Source organism: Molothrus aeneus, chromosome 17 (genome assembly GCF_037042795.1).
Source record: "Molothrus aeneus isolate 106 chromosome 17, BPBGC_Maene_1.0, whole genome shotgun sequence".
Lineage (NCBI taxonomy): Eukaryota > Metazoa > Chordata > Aves > Passeriformes > Icteridae > Molothrus > Molothrus aeneus.
The window spans coordinates 7,901,492-7,923,275 of record NC_089662.1 but is presented as its reverse complement, the minus strand read 5'-3'; the positions used below and the strand labels follow the sequence as shown (position 1 = coordinate 7,923,275).

The window sequence follows — 21,784 nt, the reverse complement described above, 5'->3', positions numbered from 1 at the left end:
TGGCACCGCAAGGACCGGGAGGAACCGGGAGGTTCGGAACGCTCCGGGCACGTCCCGGCCCCGCCGCCCTCACCAAACATGGCGGCCGCAGCGTCGCGCCCGCTCCCCGCGCAAAGCCCGCTGCCCTCAGCAAAGATGGCGGTGCGGCCCGCCCCTTCCCCGGCCGGCTCCGCGGGGCCGGAGACCCGCTGGGGACCGGAGCGGAGACCCCCGCCCCGACTCGCCCGGCAGGAGGGCTGTGCCGATCCGGGGCTGCGCTGGGCCCGGCCCCGGTAGCGCGGAGCGCGGCCGCCCGGCGCTGTCCTGTCCGCCCGCCGCGGTCGCCATGGCGATCGGCCCCGCAGCCAACCGCGCGCCGCTTCCGGTGACGTCAGCGCCGACACGTGGATCCAAGATGGCGGCGTCGGCGGCGATGGTGAGTGCGGCGGGGCCCGGCCCGGTCCCGCGTCCCGCCCGCTGTGCCCGGCCCGGACCGGCGGCGCTCCCGGCGCGGGGCTCGCTTCGGGGGCTGCGGCCGGATCTGCACCGCGCTGGGAGGGATGCGGGCCCGGCCCCTTGGCGGAGGAGGCTCCCCGGTCCCGCCCGGGGCCTTGCAGCTGCCCCGCGTCTCCCGGCGGTGTCACCTGTGGAGGGCAGGGCTCGGGCCGCCGCTCGGGGCCCAGGGGAGCCCAGAGAGCTCCTGTCCCGCCTGCCCCGCCTGCCCCGCGCTCCCTCGGCAGCAAAGTTGGCTCCCTTGTGCTGTTCCAGGCCGTGTCGGGGCAGGAGGGGCCGGGTGGGGGCTCGCAGCCGTGTGGGTTGCAGGGAGCACCGGCACGTCCTTTGCCTTCCCTTCCGAGCTGCCAGCCTGGGCCCGCAGCTGGTGCCAAGCACGGAGCCTGTTGCTCTGTGTGGTTTCACAAATGTTTGGTGGCGGTTGTCGGGTCCGGGTTTGAGCAGCTGCTTGGTTTCCCGCGTCCCAGCATCCCTGTTATTACCATTGAATTATTCCTTGAATGCTCAGAAACCCGAAGGTGTTCCTGGTGGGCATCAGTGCCACCTCACAGAGCAGAAAACGAGCTGTTGAGACATTTGTTACCTGCCTTGAAGTCTTGTAGGAGTCAAACGGATTTCCTCCTTGCTTTCATAGAGGGTATTTTTGTGGCAATGCATTGCAGGAATAGCGGTGTGGATAAAGGATGTGTGCTGATACAAAGGTCGCTGCTGGCTGGGCTGTGAGGTGACTCATGGAGAGACTGGGAGAGCCAAGGTTTTCCTTTCATTTGCTTTAAGCATCTTCATACCCTGCTGGCTTTCCCCCAGGCACGGGGGAGGGAGTGCTCAGCTGGCTCTGAGAGCTGGGGATGGTCCTACTGGGAATTTCCTCGTGGCTCTCTGTTGTGTGAAGGGCAGAGGAGGCTGCCAGCAGCTCTCCTGGTGTCAAAGGAGCTCTGAAGTCAATGTGAATGCAGCACTTGTCTCCTTCTGAAGGGCTCTTGTGGCTCCTCCAGTGCAGGGTGAGCAGGGCAGGGATGTAATAAAGATGTGCTTATCCAAACAGGTGTCAGGAGGCAGCCCATGGAAAAGGGGATGAGGGTCAGGGTGCCATTAGCACTGTTCTGTCCTGCTAATGTGCCTGAGGGCAGAATGAAGGTTACATGTGTGAGAGAGCTTGTTGGGTTTTTTTGCTCTCACAGAGTAGTGGGTTGTGGCTTTCCTCCCTTTCTGTGACCATTTTTAAAAGGGCTTCAGGAAGCAGAATGGAATGGGAGAGCTGTGTGAATCCATTTGGACAAATGGCTCTGCACAGGTAGTTTTCCCTGTTTTTCTTCAAAGCTGTCTTTGAAAGTTAACAGCTCTTGATTATGGCTCTTTGATGTCCCTCCTGCCTTTCTCTGCCAAAAAGAGATGGGACAATTCATGATATCCATCACTGTCACTTCCTACTTCCTTTTCATGTCTTTGAACAAATCCTGTGTTCTGTTCTTCAATTCCTGTGTGGATTGTGAAACTCTTAACACCTAAACCAGCCCTGGTACAGCACTGGGCTCAATTCTGCTGCTTGAAATTGCTGCTGCTTGAGAGTTTCTTCAAGTTGTTGACAGTAACCTGGGCAGGGATGTCCTGGGTGCACATGGCCAGGCCATGGACCCTCTGGAGCAGCTGGAGCTGTTGCAGAGTGCCCCAGGGAACAGCTGCTGTTTCCCCTTTCCCTTAAATAAATGTCAGACTCTGGCAGTGGTAGCTGGAGGGACCACAAGTCCTAGGGAGGGACAAGTGTGGTAATAACTGGATATTTTAGGGCCTCTTTATGCTTGGTCAGACTGGGGTTTAGAGAACAAATCCTCTGTTTTGGCAGTGTGGTTTGTGAGCCCTCTGTGAATTCACTGTTTTAAGTCTTTCTGAATGGGATAAACCTGGGGTTGTCTGCAAACCCCAAGACTGGTGATAATTATCCAGAAGGGCCTTCTTGGAGAGGGTTTGTGTGTGAACTTTTGATCTGAGGGACAGGAATGGGTGATTGTGCTCCTGCAGTTACTCCTTTTATTTAGCTCATATTCTCCTAAGACAGGGTGTCCCTGCATGTCTGCATATGGGAATATAATCAGGCTTAGGCAATCTGAACTATTTTTGCCTGCTTGCAGCTGGGTTTTTCTCAGTCTGAGGTTATGCATATTTGTTGCACCATGACACGATTTCCTGGCACCTCAGATGCAAGATTGTCATTGGAGGGGGTTTTTTGCATGGTTTTGAAATGTAAATGGAAAAGGCTGTGAAGTTGTGTGTCCTGTTTGCTGGAAGTCTGGGCCTTTCCAGGGCTCTGTGACTGAACCAAAACAGAGCTCTCTCCTGGAAGTTCTGACCTGGCCCAGGAGAGAACTCATCTTGCAGGAATCCCCCGTGTGAGGCAATCACCTGGCCAGGCCCATGAGTCACACAGATGGTTTGGGGGGTGTCCATGTTGCCATTTCTAAGCTGCTGCCTTTGTTTGGAGAAGATGAGGCACATTTGTCAGTACAAGAACAAAGGTCCTGATGAGTAAGGCCCCTGGCTTCAGCTTCCCTGTGCTCTGCCAGCTCAGGAGCCTGCACTGGGCATTTCCTTCATATTTCATTCCCAAAGCTTTCCCCACCTGTTGCATAGCAGCTTTCCCCTTTCTTGCTACCAACTGTTCTTTCCTGGCAAGGCTTTACAGAGTCACCCTCTTGTCTTTCCTGTTGCTGCCTGAGTCATCATCATCTGTATGCAAAGACAGCCTGATTTCTGCCAAAATTGTCATCAAAAATTTCATCTTCTGCATGCTCATGTGTCTCCTGAGTGCCTGCCAAAGTTCTGTCCTGGTCTTTTCACCTCCCAGCCTGCTGGGGCACAGGTGGCATTGGTGTGGTTCTGGTTTTGGAGTAACATTGTGTAGGTCTGTCACTTCAGTGACAAATGAGAAAAGGGCTGCAGGTTCCTGGAGTGCAGTGAGGGACAAAAGTGCAGATTCCTTCCACTGCTTCCCCTGTGCAGGAGACATTTTCCTACTCTGTGGAGAGCCACTTAGCACTCCCTTTAAAGATTGGAAAGGCAAAATTTAGTGAAGCACAGAAAATAAGCCCCATGTTGCCTGAAGGCAGATCAGTACTGAATGTCAGGCACTTTTAACGAGAGTGTTTCCAAGCTGGGGCTTTATGCCTGCTCCAAGTGTATTTGGCTATGCTTAGAATAGATCTGAAAATCCCCTTTGTAAGCAGAAAAGATCACAATCACAGCGTGGCTTGGGTTGGCAAGGTCCTTAAAACTCATCTTGTTCCATGGGCAGGGACACCTTCCACTATCCCAGGCTGCTCCAAACTCTATCCAACCTGGTCTTGAACACTTCCAGGGATGGGGCAGCCACAGCTTCTCTGGGCAGTCTGTGCCAGGGCCTCACCACCCTCACAAGGAAGAATTTCTTCCTAATATACAATCTAACCCTACTCTGTCAGTTTAAAGCTGTTCCCCCTTGTCCTGTACTCCATGGTTTATAGTCTCTCTCAATTTTTCTTGTAGGATCCCTTCAGGTACTGGTAGGCCACATGTATCTGATGATTCAGTATTCATATTTTCTGTAGGTGCCTAGCATTTGCATCTTAAATTTTAGACTTTCAACCCCCTGATATTTCTGCCTTTTTTTTTTCTCATCCTGTTCAATTCCGCTAATTCTGGATGCTCTGGCTGGGGTCCAGGTACTTTCCTTGCCTTAAAATGAGACAGGAGGAAGGTGATGAAGAAGAAGGGGTGTGGGGGCAATAAACACAGATTTTTTTATTTTTTTTCCCCCAACCTGAGGAAGGATCCCCATTGCAGAGCTGCTGTTTGTCATACCTGGCCTGTGGAGTGTTCCCTCTGGTGCTGTCAGACAGACTGACAGTGCTGAGGACACACGGGGACAGTGGGGATTTGGTTTCTTACATCTGCAGCATTAGCTCAAGAGTTGTCCCAAACCAGGTTTTGTTGGTTTTCCAGCGGTGCCATACACACAGGGAATTCAGGAGAAGGGACTGAAGTCAGTAGTGCTCTGAGATTATACCAGAGCTGATGTCCTAATCCAGGCAAGCTGCTGCTGGCTAATACTCTTTAAAGCTTGGTTTTCATTTCACAGCCTTCCTGCCCGTGCTCAGCTGGGTTACCTGAGGTAATGGGAGGGGCTGAGGAGCAAGCAAGGTGTGTTAAATAAAGGGTTTGCTGTGCCTGTGTTAGGGTCTGGGTTCTCCTGGAACCCCCACAGTGCTGATTGAACCTTCCAGCCTGACTTGTCACCCTGCTCCCTAAAAAAGAGCTGAAAAAGTGATTTACCATGTTACTGAGCTGTGCTGTGGCCTGGAGGGGTGAGGAAAGCAGAGTGGTGATGTGACTGTCCTTTGGTGCAGTTACTGGTGTCACACCTGACTCCACAGTGACTGCTCTTCTGCAGGTAGTGGCCTGTGAGCAGCCATCTGTACTCAGCTGCAGGGTAGCTGCTGCTGTGCAGAGCTGACACACTCCAGAGCCAGGGCTACAGCCCTCTTCTCTATTAATCCATGGAGTTTTCTAGCACAGGGAGCTCAGTGGGGGTGAGCAGAAAAGTAAAGTGATGGCCTGCTTGATGCCCCATGGTGCAGATAAAAATGGCATTTTTCTTATGGTTGAACAAAGCCAAAGTTTTCCTAATTGCAGATGAAGAGGCAGAGACATGCTGAGTGGAAAGTGACGTGATGAGGGTCACAAAACAAAGCTAAGAACAGCTTTTGTGAATTTAATTTCTGTTTAATCACCTGACTGCACAGCCTTTCTAATGTCTGGGATGAACATTTCCAGTGCCCATCTCTAATGCTGTTCCAGTGTTTCTGTTGTATTTTACTGTTCCTTCTCCTTTTTGCAGGAAAGGCTGAGATGTGTGCTGGGTCTGCTGTTGTTGTTGCACAGCACAGACTCATTCTATGTACCTGGGGTGGCTCCCATCAACTTCCACCGCAATGACCCCGTAGAAATAAAGGTAGGATAAACTCAGTGCTGTGAGTCTGTTTGCTTTGGGGGTTTTTTGTCTTTTGGGTTTTTCTTTTTTATACCATAGCAGCTAAGATGGGCTGCAAAGCTAAATTTGGGGATCCTGTTGCTCAAATTTTGTGTTCAGATATGTCCTCTGTTCACAACACTCAGGTCCCACTATGATTCCTGTTCTTGCCCCTGATCTCTTCTACCAAATTCCTTCAGCAGTTGCACCAAAGTCCTCAAGATATTGCTCAGTTTGGGAAAAGGGTCCCTTTCTCACTGTGGCTTTGAAGTGAATTTAATTTCTCCAGCATTATACTGACTCTAAAAGTACTTATGCAGATTGTGCCTTTGGGTGGAAGGTGGATGGTGGAATAAGGTTTGAATCAGACCTTCTCAGTACCCAGTTTGCTCATGTTGTGCTTTCAGGGAAATTCATGAGAAGCTCTTCCCAGGTGGAGGTGTTTGTCCTTGAGCCTTGCAGATCTTTCATCCCAGCCTTGCTGAGTGCTGTTCCTGTGCAGCATTGCTGGTACTCAATGACAGAGCTGCTGCACCTTCCACAAGGAAGCCAGGCTTTGCTTTCAGACATCAGTGATTTATAGCCCATTTCATTTATTTTTTAAAGCTGTGGCCTCTGTCTCAGCAAATCTAGCACCCTTGGGGCTGCTGAGGTTGGCTGCTCTCACGTGAAGCACGGCACAGTTTTCTCTTTGGCCACAGACTGCCAGACATAGGCTATTTTTAAGCAAATGAGACTTGCCTGTGGCTACAGTAAGCTTCCCAGAAGAAGAGGGTTTTGGAATAGCTGTTCTCAAAGGGATTTCAGGAGCTAAATGCTTCCTCAAGTGCTTAGGCAAGTCAGTGTGTTTGCCAGCACTTTTCCAATAAACAAGCTTGGCTGTGTTACAAAACACTTCTGTTTTTCAGAGCAACTGTGGTCTTGGCTGTTGTAGTATGTCTCTGCACTTCCCTTGTACCCTGTGATTTGTGGAAACTCTCCAGGAATATTTGTGGTTGGTCACCTTGTCTTCCCAGACTGATGGCTCTTTGGCTTTCCTTGCAGAGATTAAAATTGCTGAACTCTTCCTAGCACAGGAGGCCAGACCTCTAGGTCCAGTGGGATATGAATTTTTGTTTGAGGAAATCTTGTATGAAATGTGATTCTTGAATCTCTTTTGAGCTCTTTGTTGTTTCTTAGGACTCCACTGAGACATAAATTTGTGAAATCACCATGTTTTGTTCTTTGAGTGTTTCTCTGAGAATGAATTGCTACTGGAAGTCTCTCAGGAACATCTGTCTCTGTTACTATTTTTAATAGTAGTAGTAGTATCTTCTGGAAGTGGGCTTTATGGAAGGTGTCTTGAAGTAAGCATCAGCTTCTGGATGATGCTGAGAGGACAGGAAATTATCTGGAGTTTTTCCTGGGGATAATCCTTCCATTCTTCCTGCAGGCTGTGAAGCTGACGAGCTCCCGGACCCAGCTGCCCTACGAGTACTACTCACTGCCCTTCTGCCAGCCCAGCAAGATCACCTACAAGGCTGAGAATCTTGGTGTGTACCTGTCAGACAGTGGAGGGGGGTGTTTACAGGGGTAAAAGCAATTGCAAATGTCCCTTCTGCTGAGCTGAGAGAAGGTGCTTCCTCTGATTCACTGCATGATGGCTGTCTGCAAACAGCAGTGTCCATGTGTTGGACAGAGGAGGTGCCTGTCCTGATGGAGAGGGTGTAACCTGCTTCATAAGCAGGGCTTGATACTTCCACCAAAGTAGCTGTACTAATTTGCAATCTCATCGTTGCACCTGGGCTAGCAAAGGAGCCTTGCTGTGGTCCCTGCAGCTGCACAGTGCCTGGCAGCAGGATCAGCAGCAGGAAGCCTGTCAGTCTCCAACTCTGCCTGTGTTTTCCTCTTTTCCAGGTGAGGTTCTTCGAGGGGACCGAATTGTAAATACACCTTTCCAGGTTTCCATGAATGTGGAGAAGAAATGTGAAGTTCTGTGCAACTTTCCCAACAAGCCAGTGACTCTGACAGTGGAGCAGAGCAAGCTCATCGCCGAGCGCATCAGGGAGGATTACTACGTCCACCTGTGAGTCACTGAGGCATGGGTTTGTGTCGGGGGGATTCAGTGCTGTGAACAAATTTGATCTGAAATCTGTTCAAATTTGATCTTTTCAGCATTGCTGATAACCTCCCTGTGGCAACACGGCTGGAGTTTTATTCCAATCGTGAGGAAGAGGAGAAGAAGAAGGAGAAGGATGTGCAGTTCGAGCATGGATATAGGCTTGGCTTTATGGACGGTAACAAGGTAGAGAACTGAGGTGCTGTGTGAGGGTGCCTGGAGGAGATCTGGGTGTCTGTCAGAGGTCTGCCAGAGTATCAGAATTGGGAATGCAACCAAAAGGTTTTATTAATAGTGAAAACATGAGAGAGGGCAGAAGAGGGTGGGTGGGAAGGTGGGAAAGCTAGGAGTCCTTGCTTTTATTCACTATGCAACTTTGGACAGGCTCATGCAGTGGCTTCCCCTCAGCAGAGCAAAGGCACTGTGCCCCCAAGACTGAGTTTTCCCTCACTGAAGCTGTTTTCTGCAGTTGTTGCTTCTCAGCTTTGCCTCTTCCTCCATAGGGTGCTGATGTTTTCTTTTATGTCACTGTTTCAGTTCTACCTGCACAACCACCTCTCCTTCATCCTTTACTACCACAGAGAGGATGTGGAAGAGAGCCAGGAGCACACCTACAGGGTGGTGCGCTTTGAGGTGATTCCCCAAAGCATTAAACTGGAAGGTAAGAGACCCTTGAGGAGGGCAGCAAAGGGGAACAATCTCCTGTATGGACAAAAAGCCAGTGATGTATCATAGTGCCAATTGTTGCTTCACAGGGCACAGAAATGAGTCTAAATTACAAGAATAATAAACCACTTTGTTATTAAGGAAGTTCCAACAATAGAGATGTATCCATGAGCTGCAATCCATGGAAAATCAATTCCTGTAAAAAAATCTGAGTTTGAGGTTTTGGGGTTGGATTTTTTTTGCACTGTGTCATCTGGTATGAGGCATGTCTGGCATTCTAGCTCTTGCTGTAGCACAGATCTCCCTGACTGGGACACTCTGTGCTGGTTCAGGGACACACAGGATGTTTGGAACTGTTCTGGGGAATTGAAAATTAAAAATAATGGTTAGGGGAAAGCACTCCTACCTCAGTGAGCCCAATGGAAAAGGGTGTCTAGAAGGGCAGTTGCTCATGGTGTGGATCACCCCATGCAGCTCCCTCTGACAGGGCAGGCACTGCTACAGAGGTCTTGTTTCTCACCATATCATATGGAATAGAGGATTTTTTCATGGTCTAGATCCTTGGCTTCAGAACCTCTGGCTTTTATCCTTCCAGTTAAGGAGAGCCCTGTGCATAGCTTTCCTGAAAGCTTGTTAATGGTGCTCCACTGCTGGTCAGGAGAGTAGTTTTGCAAACTGCAGAGCAGGTGAGCAAGGAGCGAGTGCTTCCCCACCTGGAATTACTGCAACCCAATGCCCTCAGGGTGATGCTCAGTGGGAGAGGTGGTGCCTGAGGGAAGGGCTCACTGTGTGCTCTGCTTTCCTTTACAGACTTGAAGGCTGATGAGAAGAGCATGTGCACCCTGCCTGAAGCCACGGGCTCTGCCCCTCAGGAAATAGATCCTACTAAAGAGAACCAGTTGCTCTTCACCTACTCTGTGCACTGGGAGGTGAGGCAGTACTAGGGGGCTGGCTGGCAGTGATGCTCCAAGTGTCTGTCACTGGAGTTGTGGAAGACATTGGGAATGTGCTGGTGTGAGAAGAACTCTCCTGTTCTTTCAGGAAAGTGACATTAAGTGGGCTTCCCGCTGGGACACGTACCTGACCATGAGTGACGTGCAGATCCACTGGTTTTCTATCATTAACTCGGTTGTGGTTGTCTTTTTCCTGTCAGGTGAGTGGATGTGTGGGGAGGGGAAGGCTTTACCATTATCTGCAGGGAATTTTCTTTAAGCCTTAGCTGCAGGTGGCTCAAGGAGCATGTGGCCACATCTGAACCTGGTCAGAAGGGGCAGGAGCCATTTAAAGCCTCCCAGTTCAAACAGTGTCCTGTGGGGTCAGGCAGTTACCAGCCTTCCTCATACTGGGGTCATTGAGGGAGTAAAAAAACCCACAAGAAAGCCACAATGCCCCATTTCTGCTGGAATATTGCCTTCCCTGCTCCTTGGGGTTTTGTTTCTTTCTTTGCTGATGACTCAAGACCTTCTCTCCCAGCCAGAGCAGAGTGTTGGTGGGAGCCATGTAGTTGCACAGCATGAGAGCAGCACAGCCATGTGGGAGCCTCTGAGCTGAACTCTGTGCTTGTTTTCAGGGATTCTCAGCATGATCATCATCCGGACTCTGCGGAAGGACATTGCCAACTACAACAAAGAAGATGACATTGTATGTGTTTGTTCCTTGGGCTGGGATTAGAGGGAGGGAAGCACAGGCCAGGAAGGATTCAGTGTGCAGACTTGGCTGTATTGTCTCTTCCCTTGCCCCTGTTTTCCTTTGAGCCCTGGCCATAGGATGGGCAGTTGTGTTGTGCTGTCACACACCTTTTTCTGCCTGAACAATCACATACTAGTTAGGATATCTTCAGACCTAAGGAGTGACTGCAAATGTAAATGTAAAAGCTCTGTAAATGTGTGTCCTGGCACTGACAATTCAGGTCTCAGCTGTTTTTAGCCCAGGAGGAAAGAAGTTTCTTGGCTAGAGTGGTAAAATTCATAGAGAAACTGGATCCAGGAAAGTTAACCTCTTAGACTAGCTGTGGTAGGACCTTAATTTCCACTAGTGTATCACATCTAAATAACCTCCTTTTTCTGTTGTTGCTATAGGAAGATACTATGGAGGAATCTGGTTGGAAACTTGTGCATGGAGATGTCTTCAGGCCTCCACAGTATCCTATGATCCTCAGCTCTCTCCTGGGTTCTGGAATTCAGCTCTTCTGTATGATCCTGATTGTCATCTGTAAGTGACACATGTTGCACGGGGCGGCTGTAACACGAATGATGCTCGAGGATGTTTGACTTCACCCTGTGCTCACCTTAGCTGGAGTGAGGCCCACGAAGCTGCTTCCTGTTGCCATCAGCCTGGGCAGATACTGAACTGCTGGATGACATTGCCCAGCTGAAGGCAGCTTTGTGTGATTTTATTTCCTTTGCCAGACTGGGATCCCTGGCTGATAGTGGGCTGGGGGACTTTTGCACAGGTGTGCCTTGCCTGCTGAGCTGCACCTGCTCCCATCCCTGGGGAAGCTGAGGCTGAAGCATGGTCTGTAGCTGAGATCAAAGCTGTGCCTTCCTCTCGGGCCGGTGCTGGAGGCTGTGGATACATTATGCTGTGAAGGAAATCAGGCTGTGCAGGGATTGCAGGCAGCTGTGGGCTGCAGATGGGACAGGCCCCTGTCCTTGAGCTGCTGCAGCACATGTCCCTCAGAGCTGCTGTTCCTTGTCCTGTTTCCCTCTGCAGTTGTTGCTATGCTGGGGATGCTGTCGCCTTCGAGCCGGGGCGCGCTGATGACAACTGCCTGCTTCCTCTTCATGTTCATGGGGTAGGTGCCTCCACAGCTTCCCCCTGTGCTGTCCTGCCTCCCCCCAGCTACAGCAGCTCATTGTCATTGACTTGGCTTGTTTCTGTCCAGGGTTTTTGGTGGATTCTTTGCTGGCCGCTTATACCGGACTCTGAAAGGCCATCGATGGAAGAAGGGAGCCTTTTGTGTGAGTCTTGGATATTCTGTGCTGTTTATCCAGGTTTGCTGATGGCAAAATCTGTGGATAAGCTCCACACGTTTGTGGTAGCTGGACACAGTCTGGCTGTGCTGCACATTTGCTGTGGGTTGAATCCTTGTAGCTGTACAGAAAAGGCACCACCAGAGCATGTACTAGAGCAAAGAGGATTGTCCAAGATCCTCCCCACAGCCCAGCTCTGTGTCCTTGTCCTGTATCAAAAAGGACACTTCTCCACATGTGCCTTGTCTCAGGCATAGACTCATTCCATAGGAACATCTGGCTGATGAATCAGGTGCTTTCTCTTACCCTGTGGTTCCTCTTGCAGACAGCGACGCTGTACCCGGGCGTTGTCTTTGGCATCTGCTTTGTCCTCAACTGCTTCATCTGGGGGAAACACTCCTCTGGTGCGGTAGGTGCCACCCTCAGCCTGGGGCCTGCTGGGTGGGACAGGGTCACTGGGCTCATAGGGACCCACTTGGCTTCCCAGACCTTTCCAAGTGGGTGACAAGTTGGCTTCGCCAATGACATCAGTCCCCAGGGCAGGAGAGCTGTCAGCCTCACTTCTGTGGCTCTTGGTGTGATTCCAGGTGCCTTTCCCTACCATGGTGGCCTTGCTCTGCATGTGGTTTGGGATCTCCTTGCCCTTGGTCTACCTGGGTTACTACTTTGGATTTCGCAAGCAGCCCTATGACAATCCTGTACGGACAAATCAGATTCCCAGGCAGATCCCGGAGCAGAGGTGGTATATGAACAAATTTGTGGGGTGAGTGATCAGTGTCTGGGAAATACGGTGAGTTAAGCCCCCTCCCCTTGGTCCCCTTGGGTTGCTGAGTGTCACCTGCTGCTCTCTGGACATGGACAGATGGCAGATTGGGTTTCTTGAGACCACATCAATAATTTGGATGTGGTATGAAGGGTACTTGTAGCCATGGTATGTGCTCAACAGTGGGAGCAGCTGTGCCATTGCCTGTGAAATTTAGTAATCTGGAAACGTAGAGTCTTTACTTTGACTGTTCTGTTTGGTTACAAGGATTTTTAATGTCCAGACAGTTATATTGTGCTGCTTATGGTTTTTGTTTCTGCTCTGTAGGATCCTCATGGCTGGTATTCTGCCTTTTGGAGCCATGTTCATTGAACTGTTCTTCATTTTCAGTGTAAGCATTTAACCCACTTTCCTCCTCAATGGGATTCTTCTCATGCCAAAGCTTTTGAAAGGGATGGGCCTTCCAGTGGAGCAGTCTCCTATTCCTGTGTTCTCTGAAGGGGGGAGCTGGTTTCTTCCAGGGCATTCAGTAGTTTCCAGGGAGAGCTACGGGATTCTCCTGGTGGTTTTGTGGTGAAGACAAAATTTACTGTAACATTACATCAGGGAGGGGTCCTGGTCTTGAGACAGTCACTGTTCTGCTGCTACCCATTTTTCACCTTGTATGGATGGGGAAGAACTTGCTGTTCCATTGCTTGGGAGATAAAGGGGAATGAATAAGCTATCTCAGAGGTCCTTGTGCCCCTTCTTGCAACCTGAATCCTCTGAAGTGACATTGTGAAATGCATTAGATCTGTCTTTTCACTTGGTGAGGCTGAGGGGGCTCCTCATTTTCCCCTGGCTGGCTGCCAGAAGTTAGTCCCATGTTCAGTGATTGATCACAGTAACATGGAAATCAATTCCTGCTGTGTGTTTATTTCAGGCAATCTGGGAGAACCAGTTCTATTACCTTTTCGGCTTCCTCTTCCTGGTGTTTATAATTCTGGTGGTATCCTGCTCCCAGATCAGCATTGTCATGGTGTATTTCCAGCTCTGTGCTGAGGTGAGATTTCCATGTTTGTAATTTGGGTAGCAGAGGGTACTTGCTCCTGGAAAAGCACAGATCACATTATTGCTGCTGCTCAGCAAAGATCAGTGTGGCCCAGCTTCACAGGTGTGATTGTTCCCAATGTCTGTGCACTCTAAAGGGAATTAAAGCTCCTTGGTTATCTGTTAGGCTGGGAACTGTGCTTTCATACCAGGAATTTTGCTGGGCACAGGGTGTTTTGAGCTGTTCCCAAACTGTTCCATTCCCCCCACATACAAAACAAAATGCAGGACCAAAGGTGAGCCACGTCCTTGGGCAGCAGGTGATTTGAGCCTCACTGTCAGCATCACATCTCTTGGTTTGGAAACACTTTTGTGACACAAAAAGTTCCTCAGACCCAAATTGTGGATTTCCTTTGAAGATGGTGGTGTTCTCCCTGTCCCAGAATGGTCAGAGCTTCCCTGAGGCAGTGCCTGGGGAGAAGAAAGTCCTGGGGGGATAATGAGGCTCTTTATCCTGTCAGGATTACCGCTGGTGGTGGAGGACCTTCCTGGTGTCTGGAGGATCTGCCTTCTACGTGCTGATCTATGCTGTCTTCTACTTTGTGAACAAGGTATTCCTCCTGGCTGAAAGTGCCACGTTTTTGGGGGTGACTGTGGTATTTGGGAAAGGAAACAGTGGGCCTGCTGAGTCCCAGCCTGCCCATGCCAGCCCAAGGCAGTGCTCACAGCCCTTCCAGACAGGAGAGGAGGATGTAGGTGCCCCAGGACTTGCGCAGAGCAGCATTCCCTGACCCCACCTCAAAGAGGATCTCCCTTCAGCTGGACTAAAATGAAAGTTTTCCTCCCTTTGCCAGAGCTCTCCTTGCAGAGGGCACTGGTTGGTTTGTCATCTGTGTGCGTTATTTCGCTGACTTTTTTCATCCTGTTCTCTTTCAGCTGGATATTGTTGAGTTCATTCCCTCCTTACTGTACTTTGGCTACACTGCCCTCATGGTCCTGTCCTTCTGGCTCCTGACGGGCACCATTGGCTTCTACGCAGCCTACATGTTTGTGAGGAAGATCTACGCCGCCGTGAAAATCGACTGAAGCTGGAATCCCCCAGCAGGAATCAGACACCTCTGAACACGTGTCCTCCCGGGAGGGACAGGGACATCTTCTCCCAGCTCTTTTTAAGGAAACAAAAATCCAGTGGGAGAGTCACAAGAGAAATAATTAACTCCTCAATTTGGAATGTAACTTTGGCACAGTGTACATGAATTCTGGGCTACTTCTGCGGGGAAAAGGGGTCTGTAGATACCTTACATTTTAACTTTATTATCCTGTTCCATATTTGAGGGAGTTTTTTAGCAGAGAAATATCCCTCTGTATAAGTAAACCCCCTTTTTGCTAATCCATCCTTTTTTTATGTTGATGATGAACGGATTTGAGACAGCAGTGGAAACGCTTGTGAAAACGTTTTCTTCCAGCCCCTGGGGTGCTCTAGGATTCAGGGAGATTCTTCAGACAAGTATCAGACTGGGTTTTTCTCCTGCCTTCGTGTCTGCACAGAAGAGGGAGCTTGACTGACAGAACAAGTGGAGCCTCAAGGCTCACCCAGCGGGAGCCCGGCGCGCTCCGATCGCCGAAGTCCCGGCTTTGGCTCGTTTACAATTTGCTGGAGGTGCCATTCCGAGCCTGGGAAGTGCAATTTCACCCTGAGATAGCTTGAGCAACCTTCAGCATCACTGCTCCCTCCAGCCTCGGACAGCACAGGCCGTGTGGGAGGGTGGGATTGCCTCTCCTGCAGAAGGCAGGACAAAAGGTCCTGGTGGAAGTGACGTGGTTGTGCTGGAATACAGGACTGGAAGGATGCGTGAGGTAACTACCAGAGTTTGTTCTGTCAATAGCTCTGCTCTGGATGAGTGAGGAATCAGGGCAGGCTCCTTCCTGGGAATGCCACTGGGATCCTGAAGAGCCTGCAGGGGATGGCTGTGGTGCCGTGGTGTTAGTGCCAAGTGATCTGAGGCAGTGTTGGGCCCGAGCTGCCCAAGGGCAGTGCAGGCCATGCTGGAGGGGCTGGCACAGGCAGGTGGCCCCATGAGCTGTCCCATGGCTGGGAGTGGGGCTCTCTCACTGGCCCTATGCTCTGACTGCCCTTGCTGCTCTCTGCTCCTCCTCTGAAATTCTCTACCTCCAGGGAACAGGAAAAGTGTACACCCCATAGCTGTATTTTGTTCTTTTCCACAAAAAACAGTCCCAGCTCTCCTGGATAGCTGACATGGGCTCTTCTTTTCCCATGGCTTGATGCCTGAATCAGACCATGGGAAGCTCTTTTTAAAAGAGGTTAAAGTTGGGTTGTGGTTTGTTTCCTTTTGTTTTGGTCACTTCAGTGATGTTTATCAGTAAAAAGTTTCCATGTTGCAGTGAAGGCTCCCTCCATCCCCAGACTCACTGGATTCAGCCAGGACTACAGAGGAGAGGGGTTTTTTTAGTGACATCTGTGAAAATTTTTCTTCTTGGAGTAAGGTCTTCCAATGACCAGCTGTCACAGGTCACATCATTCCAACCCAAAACTGTCCAAAGCCCTCCTTGCTCCCAGGGAGGCCTTTGGGGCCTTTTTGAACCCCAATTGCCATAAGTTTCCACCAGGTCCATGCAAGGGCCTGTGTCCCTTTCCATCGGCCCTGCCCGTCATGCCAAAGTCTAATCAGCCAGGAATCATGGATGGAAAAATGGAGGAGGGGATGTGTGAGCCAACTGTGCTGTGGAATCCTGTGTCAGTTCTGATTTGAGGTCCCTCTCTGAGATTTTCGTTGATTTTTTTTTTTTCCTTTTTTTCTTCTGCCCCTGCCCCAGTGGAGAGGCTCAGCCAGCATTGATTTCTCTCCCTTCCCTGAAGTGTTTTCTCTGTATTCTTTGTAATTTTTAATTAATGTATGTATTCTTTGTGTCCTATTGTAAATAAATCTGCCATTGTCCTGTCATCCTGCTCTCTTGGGTTCTCCTAAGCCACTTCTGGAGAATTTTTTTGTAACGCTTGGCCTGTTCGACACCTGTGTGGTCTGTGATGTGCAGCTTCAGCCAGAAGCAGAGCTTGGAATACTCTGGCTTTCTTTGTAATATTTTTCTCCTGGTAAACTAAAGTTTCTCCCAGTGTGGCATGCCCTGAATGCTGCCATGTATTGTGATCATGCCACCAGTTGTGGTATTTGGATCTGCTGCTGCTGTGCTGCTGGGTAAGATCGCTTGAGCAACTCGTGTCTGGTGTGGGACACGTTGTTTGACGTGTGGCACCGAGGGGCAGAGTGGCAGAACTGTTGGATGGCAGTGCTGGGCAGTGCTTCAGAGCAGCAGAGGGGAGAGGACAGCTCACGAGGGAGTTTGAGGAGTGCTGCTGCTGCAGAAGCTGAGCCTTCAGTGTTGGCTTCAGCTCCATTGGCTTCCCAGAGCTTGTGTGTTTCTGCTGGGGGGGTGTGTGGCAGGAGATCAATGAGCTCCTGCTGGAGTGCTGGCTGAGGGAGGCAAAGTGAATTCCCTTTTCCTGAGATGGTTTGCCCAGCAGAGCAATGGATGTGATTTCCCCAGGTTACAGAATCCAGTGTCAGGGGCTGCTGAGTGTCTGTGAGTGAGACCAGAGCTGGCAAATAATTGAATCAAAACTCAGAAATCATCAGAATAATCCCTTCTCCCTTTAAAAAGGCAAAGGAAGCTTCAGCTCTAGCACCAGGACAATCCATGCTGAAGTTATTTCTCATTTTTGGCAGATGAGTGTATTCATGTTCTGTCACAGTCCCCAGTGCCAGGGGAAAGCTGCTGAGGAAAGGTCATGTTTTAATGGTGGCTGAATTAGGAATGAAAACTAGAACTGAAAACTAGATCATTCTTAGACAAGCATCTAACACTGATCATGGCTGTCAGCTTTTTATCCATGTTCTGCAGGAGAATCCCAAGAGGGCCTTGTGTGCTTTGCCCTGTTTCGTCTTCAAATGCTGCTGGTGCCTGCAGCCAGTTGTAGCTTAAGCTGAGGTCCTGGTTCTCCTGCCTGTGGGGAGCAGAGCGTGTTGGGGTTATTTGGGAGGGGGAATGGGCTGAACTTGTCTAAATGCTGCCACATGGGCTGGAAATTTTAGTGAAACCAAGCGACCAGAACTTTCTGTCTAACAAACATTATTCTCCTTGACAGGGGATAATGGTGTCTGCTGTGGCTGCCTCCCCAGTGGGGGGCTGGGTTTTTTTTCTTGTGGGTCTAATTCTTTGCTTGGCAGAAATTTAAAAACCTCTGTGGCTTCATGTAGGCAACTGTGTCTTTGACCTGCCTTATGATTCTATCCTGTCTTAATCCAACCAAAACCCAAACTCCCCTCCATGAAGACACCTGGGCTAGATCCAAATGCTTTTAATAAACAACTTCATTATAAAAGATGCTTTCAATTTGAACTTCATTTTGCAAGAGCTAATTTTAGTGATGAACTCCTAATGGCACTTAATTACAATTTAAAAACCTTGTTTACAGCCCCCAAAACACTCCTTTAAAAGAGGTTATTCACTCTGTGTGAAAGTGCTAGAAAGTTTGTTTTTAGAAAACCAGTTGAGCTGTAACAATGGGAAGTTTCTGGCTTTGGCAGCTGTAGCTGCAGGGAGGGAGGTCAGGCACGGGGCCTGTCCAGAACCAGCACAAGAAGGGACAGTGGGAAGGGAGGGACGCTGTGGCTTTTCCTTCCCATGGCTGATCCCAAACCCTTCACCTTCCAACGGGATGTGTATAGGCTCCTGTGGGAGATGGCAGAGCTTGTGCTGGGAGAGGGTTCTTGGCATGACTTGTGGCTGCAGAGGCCACTCAGTAGCTTTTCTTCCAGCAGCAGTTTTGGTGCTTGGCTGCTCCCAGGGGTTCCACAGGTTCTTCTTTGTCCTTCTTGTAGTCACCCCGGGTCTCAAGAGTACATCAGCTGACAGCTCTGTGTTCTTCAATATCCTCATTCAAGGAAAACACTGGTTCAAATGTTACAAAACAATCTTTCTAAAAATTGCTCCTAGATACCAGGAATCACTAAAGTGGGAAAGCTCCACAAAGCATCAGGGTTGAGGCACTCAGAAGGGTGAGGAGATCTCAAACTCCAGAAAGGCTTCTAGCAGAAGTTCTGGGATGTGCTGTAGCATGCACCTGGCATGGCACCCTAAAGTGGGTTCTGAGGGCTGTGAGCCAAGCTTGTGTTACCTTCTTGTAAGACACTGACTACAGAGGGAGAAGGGCTGCAGGCAGGTCCCTGGCCTGTTCACCTGGACACTCAGCCAGCCTGGCCTGTCCCAGGTGTTGGAGGCTGTCCCTGCAGGCCCTGGAGCTGTCCCCAGTCCACTCAGTGCTGAAGCCCCTAAAACAGTTACTTTCAAGAGATGATGGGTTAAAGCATAGAATATAAAGCAGTTATGGGAAATATTCAATGTTAGGAAATCACATAGAGCAATAAATTGAGTAAGGTATGGAACACAATGACAGGGAAGAGATAAGGACAGACAGTGATAAGTTAAGAACTGCTGGGTAAAGCACGTTTAGGGCCAACATGTCAAATTGACCCTGAGACCCTTGCCAAGGCCTGGAGACTAAGCCAACTACACCGGGAATTGACCAAATTTGGGGAGAGGTTCAAAAGTTTAAAGAGGAAGACTCCTCGAAGCTGATGAAGGCCGACCGGAACGACCCCTGAGAAGATCCTCAAAAGAGAAGTCCCCGCCCACGCTCCGCCTACACCACTCCCCATATGTATATGCATGAATATGATGTAATCCCAAACCCAAAACTGTATAAAAAGGTACGCTTTTGCTGTAAAGATTTAGAAATCCCATTTTAGGATTTCTCCGACGTCGTAATAAAATACCTCCTGCTTATTTGACTGAGTCTCTTAAGCAGTAATTTCTCGCCTTTTGGGGCAAAAATCGGCATCATTTCTGGCGACCCAGATGGGACGAAGCAGGGGATCCAGGATCTGAGGAGTCCCCTCGCTGGGTCCGGGGCTGGGACCCTCTGGGCGCCCCTGACGACTTTTTGTCAGAAGAGACTCCCCCTCGGACCAAGCGCTCTTTGGTGGACGAAGGGTTCCCTGCATCTCCTGCTTCTCCTGCTCCAAATTAAAGAGGTATTTTTTATCATTGTTCATTGGTTTTAGGATAAAGCGCTTTATGGGAACACGGGGTCAGACGTGACCACCGGAGGGTAAACCAGAGGACGCTCTGGTAAAGAATCCCTAATTGGTATTTTTGGGTACCTTTTGGTAATTGGTGTCTTTGCTAACCAGTAATTGATGCCTTTGGTGGGTACCTTTTGGTAATTGGTGTCTTTGCTAACCAGTAATTGATGCCTTTGGTGGGTACCTTTTGGTAATTGGTGTCTTTGCTAACCAGTAATTGATGCCTTTGGTGGGTACCTTTTGGTAATTGGTGTCTTTGCTAACCAGTAATTGATGCCTTTGGTGGGTACCTTTTGGTAATTGGTGTCTTTGCTAACCAGTAATTGATGCCTTTGGTGGGTACCTTTTGGTAATTGGTGTCTTTGCTAACCAGTAATTGATGCCTTTGGTGGGTACCTTTTGGTAATTGGTGTCTTTGCTAACCAGTAATTGATGCCTTTGGTGGGTACCTTTTGGTAATTGGTGTCTTTGCTAACCAGTAATTGATGCCTTTGGTGGGTACCTTTTGGTAATTGGTGTCTTTGCTAACCAGTAATTGATGCCTTTGGTGGGTACCTTTTGGTAATTGGTGTCTTTGCTAACCAGTAATTGATGCCTTTGGTGGGTACCTTTTGGTAATTGGTGTCTTTGCTAACCAGTAATTGATGCTTTTGGTGGGTACCTTTTGGTAATTGGAAGAAAAAAGGAAAAAAAAAAAAGGAAAAAAAAAAAAAAAAAAAGAGGAAAAAAAAAAAAAGAAAAATAATAAGGAGAGTAAGAAAAAAAGAGGCAAGACTCTGATGCACTTGTTCTTCTTGTATTGATCTTGTTGGTTTGTTTGAAACTGTGATTTAAGGGTTAAAAAGAGTGGTCAGTTTTTGTTTTTATCTGAACTGAACTAAATTCCGGGACTCGGTCCAATTTTCTCCACTCCCTTGGAGGAACTTGGAAGGAGTGTATACGTTTTATACCTTTGTTTAACCCTGTTGTATGCTTTGATGTATTGACTGTAAGATTTTTGCAAAGGGACGAGTTTAGTGGTTTTTATGTTGTCTGAAATTTGTTGTGATATTATCGGCAAAACCGTACTATTGATTTACAGTTTTGCAAGTGTGTGACGGCCTGGAGCCGACCAATATCGGTATCTTACGGTCTGCCGGCGACATCTTGCAGTAAAGCAGTGTATTCTGATAGAACGGAAAGGTAGGACAGTTTGAATGAATTGGCACCGTGTATGAGAGAGTGTGTCTGAGACGCAGCCCGGCTGCGAAGCGAGTGGGAGTCCGGCTCTGCAGTTCCTGTCCCTCGCGAGAGGCCAGGTCAGAAAAGGACGAAGCGCTTGGATATTGTATGAATGAGGTGCTAAGATAAACTGGTATATAGTGCTTGTGGGAAGGAGATTTACTTGGTGAGATAAGAAACACCGACCCAGAAAATAGCAATGGGGAGTCAACCGAGCAAAGATATAAATATGAAAACCCCCTTAGGATGTATTCTGAAGCATTGGAAAGACTTAGGGGGGATTCCAGAAGGAAATATAAGTAAAAAGACACTCCTTAAATACTGCACGCAGTGGTGGCCGTTGTATAAATTGGATGATGGTGAGAAAGTAAAAAGACACTCCTTAAATACTGCACGCAGTGGTGGCCGTTGTATAAATTGGATGATGGTGAGAAATGGCCACCAGAGGGGACAATTAATTATAATACCATTTTACAACTAATGCTCTTCCTCCGCCGGCTCAATAAATGGGATGAGGTGATGTATGCAGACATGTTCTTCACCCTGAAGAATAAACCTGAGTGGCAAAAAGAGTGTAGAATTAATGCAGCCCCACAAGACCCTCTGGTACTAGCCCTGGAAAAGGATAAGAAAGGCTCAAAACCTAAAGAACGTTGCTGCGATGCATGTAGCATTGGGCAGCGATGTCTTAAGCTAACAAGGAGGGACAGTGGAAGAGAGAGTGAAATAAGCCTGTGGGAATACCATCCAGGGCCCCTCCCCAAACCAGGAGAGGAACGAGAGGATCCGACCCCATTAAAAGAACTGGAACGATGGTGGAAATCTAAGTTTGAGTGCAGCCCTGATAAGTTAGACAAGAGTTGGGGGAAGGCTAGCCCGTTAAGGTCGGAAGATAACAGGGGAGAAGGCAGCCCACAGGGATTGGATAGTCCGCAGGGGTCGGGAAACTACAGAGATGCTGGAAGCCCACCTAGATTAGAGATTGAGAGAGAGGAAGGCAGTCCGCCGGGAGCAGAGAGCCGAGGGGAGACGCGTAGCCCCCCCGAACTAAGCTTGTATGGGGACGGTAGCACACCCAGGAATGGAGGTGCTCGTAAAATGGAAACCAGCACACCAAAGACTGGGGACGAAAGCAACTCATCGGGAGGTGATGTCCCCAAATTGAGATACGGTGAAGAGAACAGTAATGAGACATGCGAGAGCGAGGCAGGGAGCAACTCACAGAGACTGAACATAGTAATTCAGATAGAGGATAAGAGAAGTGTAAGCGGAGTAGAAGATGAGAGGGACAGCAGCCCGGGACAGGATAAGAGCCGGCAGATACAAAGGAGGCAACAGACGCAGAACGAGAATCGGGTGGATTGTGTAATAGAGATAGGA

General features: G+C 49.2%; 1 protein-coding gene across 1 annotated transcript; it reads left to right on the top strand.

Annotated features, from left to right (window-relative positions):
* Positions 1-325: 325 nt before the first annotated feature.
* On the top strand, positions 326-15,985 carry TM9SF4 (transmembrane 9 superfamily member 4). Its single transcript, XM_066561495.1, has 18 exons — positions 326-415; positions 5,363-5,476; positions 6,927-7,026; positions 7,391-7,559; positions 7,649-7,778; positions 8,130-8,253; positions 9,069-9,187; positions 9,300-9,411; positions 9,829-9,899; positions 10,337-10,469; positions 10,971-11,052; positions 11,143-11,218; positions 11,556-11,639; positions 11,818-11,993; positions 12,321-12,384; positions 12,916-13,035; positions 13,544-13,633; positions 13,959-15,985. Exons 1-18 carry the CDS (start codon positions 326-328, stop codon positions 14,106-14,108), a joined length of 2,004 nt encoding a protein of 667 aa, XP_066417592.1. The 3' UTR covers positions 14,109-15,985.
* The last annotated feature ends 5,799 nt before the right edge of the window (positions 15,986-21,784 follow it).